This window comes from Apis dorsata, unplaced genomic scaffold (genome assembly GCF_000469605.1).
Source record: "Apis dorsata unplaced genomic scaffold, Apis dorsata 1.3 scaffold_625, whole genome shotgun sequence".
In the NCBI taxonomy this organism is placed as follows: domain Eukaryota; kingdom Metazoa; phylum Arthropoda; class Insecta; order Hymenoptera; family Apidae; genus Apis; species Apis dorsata.
Genome location: NW_006263820.1, coordinates 51,389 through 57,670, shown reverse-complemented (window position 1 = coordinate 57,670; position 6,282 = coordinate 51,389). Strand labels below are relative to the sequence as shown.

General features: G+C 18.4%; 1 protein-coding gene across 1 annotated transcript in view; it reads left to right on the top strand.

The window, feature by feature from the left end:
• Positions 1 to 2,145, top strand: part of LOC102671083 (chymotrypsin-1-like) — a 2,736-nt gene extending 591 nt beyond the window's left edge. Inside the window, exons 2-4 of the mRNA XM_006621280.2 lie at positions 413 to 729; positions 1,531 to 1,782; positions 1,925 to 2,145. Coding sequence (XP_006621343.1) covers positions 413 to 729; positions 1,531 to 1,782; positions 1,925 to 2,071 — 716 coding nt within the window. The 3' untranslated portion in view covers positions 2,072 to 2,145. The remainder of the gene's footprint in view (positions 1 to 412; positions 730 to 1,530; positions 1,783 to 1,924) is intronic.
• The last annotated feature ends 4,137 nt before the right edge of the window (positions 2,146 to 6,282 follow it).

Here is a 6,282-nt window from a genome sequence, read left to right as displayed (position 1 = left end):
TTTACATATAAAATTACATATTTTACATACTAATTAGAAAATAAAATTCGGATCAACCTATTAATTAGCTTCTTTTCACCAATTAATGAAATGAAACATATTGTACAGAATTTTATTTTGAGCAACTTTATATGTAACTCGATTTTAATTTTCTCGATATAATATAATATTAAATAATATTAAATATTATATTATATATATATAATATTTAATATTATACTATGCAAAAAACATTTGGTATTATATACTATTGAATTTTGTTTGAACGTATAGGAATATATGTAAAAAATATATAGAAAAAGTTATTAAAAATCTTATTCTCTATAATATATTTCAAAATTATCAAAATCAGTGAAAAGTCCGCTTTTCCACATAATTATCGAAATTTAAATCTATTATTTTATTTGTGCAGGTATATTCGCAGAAAATTTGGAAAAAATCATCGGTGGTACCAATGCTTCTCCCGGTCAATTTCCTTATCAAGTATCACTTAGAAAATCCGGGCGCCATTTTTGTGGTGGTACTTTGATTACCGAAAGACACGTTGTCACTGCTGCTCACTGCATTCATGGTATTGTATCTGCGCCATATAATGATTTCACTATTGTGACTGGTACAATCAGCAATATAAATGGAGGTCAAAGTTATCGTATTGCTAAAACTACTATCAATCCCGACTTCAAACCTAGCTCTTCTGAATCTTACAGAAATGATATTGCTGTAGTTACGGTAAATATATATATTTATTATAGTTTTGTAAAATAAAATAATATCTTATATAATAATCAATAATATTTTATATTTTATATTTATTGATTAAAAATTAAGCAGATATTAAATTTGATATCACTTTAATGATATTGAATATTATGACATCAAAAATATTTATTGATAAATAAAAATGTAAAAGTTAATCATAAAATAACTTTATCGATTATTAAAGTTTTTTAAACTTTTTCAAATATTTTTATGTATAGATAAAATAAAATGTTAAAATCAAAATTAAAAAAATTTAAATAAATTAATAATTAAATATTTAGAATACAATAAAATTTTGATTATGAAAATAATACATTATATTGTAAATATAAATATATTTTAAACGCAGATCTTAAATTAATAATATAATTTTATATGTTTTAATTCTATTAAAATGAATTATATATCAAAAATTTAGAGAAAATATTTATTTTTAAATATAAATTGATTCAAGAAATATTAATATTAACTATCTTTTTAATATTAATATAACTATCTTTTTTAAACATTTAAGTTTCGAATTATAATTATATTTCAAAGTTGCTATTTTTGTTTCTTATATATATTTATTTCATTTATATTTTTATTGAGACTACATCAATTTTCATCAGTGATTATTAATCTTATTTTTTTTTTTTTTACAAAAAATATATTAATAAATTTCATAAAGCATAACATGTTTATAACAAAGAAAAAATTTTCAACAAAAATTATTTTTCTTAATATTAAAATATTAATAATTAATAATTTTTCTTTAATTTTTTTTTGTAGCTTACTGATACAGTCAAATTAAATACATACCAAAAACCAATTTCTCCAGCTTCTTCCGATCCACCAGTTGGTGCAACATTAATAATGTCTGGTTGGGGACGTACCAGTACAAATGGAAATCTTCCTGAAATTCTTCAAACAACAAATGTTTATCTTATGAGCAATGAAGAATGTCAGAAACGTATTCCAAATTACCATATCTACAATGGACAATTGTGTACTTTTAAAAGAAAAGGTGTTGGTATCTGCATGGTGAGTAACAATTTAAATTTATGTTCTTGAAACTAATATCAATATTATTTTAATATCATCATATCAATTTTAATTTGAAAACTTGATTATAATAATTGTCTTTCAAATTTATCTTGAAAAACATTTTTCTTTTTTTTTATAGGGTGACAGTGGAGGTCCTCTTGTCTATAATGGTCAACTTATAGGTATCGCTTCCTGGGTCATTCCATGTGCTCAAGGATATCCTGATGCTTATACTCGTGTTACTCAATATAGAAGCTTTATCAACCAAGTTGTATTTAACATATAAATTAAATTAAATAATAATTAGTGTAAAAATTTAGTTTTTTGTTATATAAATAAAGGAATTTATATTATTATATACAAATGATTAATTTAATATGTTTAAATAATTCAAATGAAAAATTATGATGAAAATTATTAAATAAAATAGAGAAAAAGAAAGATTAAAAAATTAAAAAATACTTTTTAAAAATGTCTTATAAGTTTTTTATGCTTTTTTAAAGATTGAGATGAATATAATTTATTTACAATATGATGTAAATAGGAAGTTGTTATATTATCAAATATTGACGTAATTAATATTATACTTTTAGACAAAATGAACATAGTATATATGATTTTCAATGTTTCTAATGCAATTTATCCAAATTTTACATACATATAAAATATCTCCTATTTAATAATATAGAAAAAAAAGGTCAACACATTTCTTTACAAATTTTATTTGTTTATGTGAAAAATGATAGATATGAAAAAACAGATTAACAAAATTTTGTTGTTTGAAAATGGAATAGTTTATATTACGTATTATCATATGCTAATCTGAATTTGATATAAAAGTTGTTTACAGTTGTCACATTACATTTAGGTAGTAAATGTTATAAAAATTATTAATTTTTGTATTTATATTTATAATCATTATATAATATTCTTCACAATGAATCAAATTTGATTTTTCATCAAAATTCTTTTTTGAAATATATAACGCATATAATTAAAAACTTATTAAAAAATAGTTTCCCTTGATATCTAAAAAAATACAAATTTTCATTTTATAAATTTCATATTTCCAAAAATTAAATCAGACTTTTTATCATGAATAAATTAAAAATGGAATAATTTCAAAATAGTATATTTTAATAAAAGAATTCTATAATAATAAATCAAATTTGACTTTACAGGCGAAAGATAATATAATATAATTGACAAAAATATTGAAAAAAAATTATTTTCTATAGAATAATCTTGTAAATATAGTAAAAGATAATTTTTTTACTTGTTTATTTCTTAAATCTGTAAATATGATAAATAATTTTTATAACTGAATTCAAATTTAGCACATATAAGATACATGATTTACATAAAATACGTATAAGAAATTATTGCATTTTTAAGCAAAAATTTCATTAATTTATTTTTTCATATATGCTATCATTTTATCATATTTATTTTATAAATCAATAAAATTTGTAAAAAAATATATTAATAGTTGAATTTTTCTGCATTATTAAATAAGAAATATTTATATGAATATATAAATATGTAAAATTTTGATAAATTGCATTAAAAATTATAGGATATATTTATTATTTTGTGCAGGATTGTATTTTCATTTTAAATTTAATATTGATTAATGACAGATGACATCATCAACACTGCTCCACTGTCCTTGCCGTCTTTGGTATCGCAAGACGTGGGTCAGCCAAGTAGACTCACTCGTTTGCAAAATCCAATATGGAATTTCTATTCAATATCATTGATTCATACGATGCTGTAATATTATCGATTGGTCAAAATGTCTGATCAAACTAAATTGCAATTTTTATAAATAATATATAAATTTATTGATTAATTTTTTCTTTATAGTTTAATTAAAAAAACTAAATATATTGTATTATTATTTCTTAATTAATAAAAATTTTATTATAAAATTTAACAATTCAAGATACATATTATTTTCATGGTAAATTTTGATACATTGATGATCGTAAATATTAAATGAAGAAAATAAGCAAATCATTAACAAAAGATAATTTATAGCAAAAATTATTAATTATAACAATATAAATAAAATATAAATAAATAAATTAAAAATTTAACGCGATTGACAGTTTCCCAATTCGCAAAAGAAGATTATGAAACTTTGGAAATATGAGCAGAATAAATAAATAATATTTAAAATTTTTTGCGGAAAAATAACATATAACATATACAATTTTTTTTTATTCATTTAAATCCTTAAAATATTAAAAATAAAAAATTTTAATTTTTAAAGATTTAATTATTTTTCAATTTTGTAATTATATATAAATAATTAATGTAATTAATGAAGTTATACTTGATAAAAATTTATCAATATCTAAATTGTTATATTTTCGTAAAAAAAATTGTACAATAATCAGTCTAAACTTATTATTAATATTATTATTTTAAAAAATAAAATCTCTACTTTCACAATTTTATTTCTATCAAAGATATTTTTATTTTCATTCTTCTCAAAATTTGAAAAATTCAATCATACTGTAAAGACACTAAAAAAATTTTTTTAACTAATCCATTATAGATTTATTATATTTTTACATTATATTTTACATTATAGATTTTCTTTTACTAAATTATTAAATTATTTACATATATATAAAAAATAAAAAAAATTTAAATTTACTTAATTCCGATATTCAAAATTAAAGTTAATAATTTGGCGAAAAAAATCATACAATTAATTATTGTATAATTTTTTTTTATGAAATTATAACAGCTTAAATATCGATAATTTTTAATTGAATATAGACTTATTTATTCTCTTCGCTCTTCGCTCTAAGTAAAAACAAAAATTATATAAAAAAAAAAGAAATCATATATACATCTTTTCATATTAAATTTTAAAATCTTATCTTTCTAATTTTTCTTATATTATTATTTTTTGAATATAAAATGCAAATAACAATGTTTTTCTATAATTTCAGATATCAGAGATTTTATTATAGACATAATAAACGAATCGGTGGCAATTATCAAACGTTACACTTTCAATGCAATATGAAAGCTTCTGTTTTATTATTACCATCATACCAATATAATCACCATTATTATATTTATCTAAAAATTATTATTTTCTTGTTTATCTTATACAATATCGCTTAATAACATTTTCTATAATTTATTTTGTAACAATATATATATTTTATAATAATTTACTGCGAGTTAAAACTGATCGCTATATCTAACGCTGTGATTTTTATCATTGCGATATCATTATATGTCTGATTTCATTTTTTTTTAATTAAAGAAAAAATAAAAAAAAATATATAATGTAATGTGTAATGCGTATAATGTATAACGCGATTTATAAAAATAATCAAATTCAAAATTTCGCATTGGATCGAATGAATTCGAAATTTGAAATGAAATCAATATTAAGAAATATTGAATTTGAAAAATATTATTTTTATTATTTTTGAAATATTAATGGTAAATTTTTGTACATGATAATTTTTAATAATGACCTTCAAATATAAGCAGTTTTAATAATAAACTAAACGTAACCATTTTTATTATTAATATATAATTATAAAATGAATTCTGAAAATAATTAATAATAATAATTAATAAGAATTAATTATTTTTATCAATTTATTTAAAACATAAAAATATTTAAATCATTAAAATATAAATTCAAAAAAATATTTTTTTTTTCAACATATAAGTTTGTATAAAAATTAAGAAAAAATTAAGAAAAAGCAATTTTTCATGTAGCAATTTTTTTCATCTTTTTAATCTTTCCGTTAATGTTCTAGAAATAGAACGTTTAATATAAATATAAATTATAATAAATTGAACTTAAAATAGATAGATTTTAAATATTTTTTGATTTTATCTTCTCTCAGTCAATATCAGTTCCATAATGAATCACAAATCTAATAATATCATTAAATATATGTATTATGCACTCTTGAATTATACAATAATGCACAACGACATTTTATATAAAATTAAATATGAATTTTTGATACAATAAAATCAGAAAGAAGATACAATAAATATTTTTTATAAATGAATATGGTAAATTTTAATACTTCTTATATATCATGCAATGGTTTATTTATTATATCTATCATGCGAGTTAATTTACATCAATATATGTTATGTAGATTAGGACTAATCATATACTTAATGTTGTATTTAATATAGTAAAATTATAAAATCAAAATTAGTCAAGTATTTAAAATTTACAATTTTGATATAATAAAGTTATAAATAAATTTGTAAATGAAAAAGAATGCAATTAAAATATAAAAATAGATTATTATATATCGATGTTCTTTTTATTTTTACATTCAAATATATTTATATGTATAACTTGATTTACAATTAATAGATATATATACATATATTTATTATATTATATTATATTATATATTTTAATTTTATTGCTATTACACTATCATAAATTTTTATGAACCATTGTGATGTATACATTTTATGAATTCAGAGTTT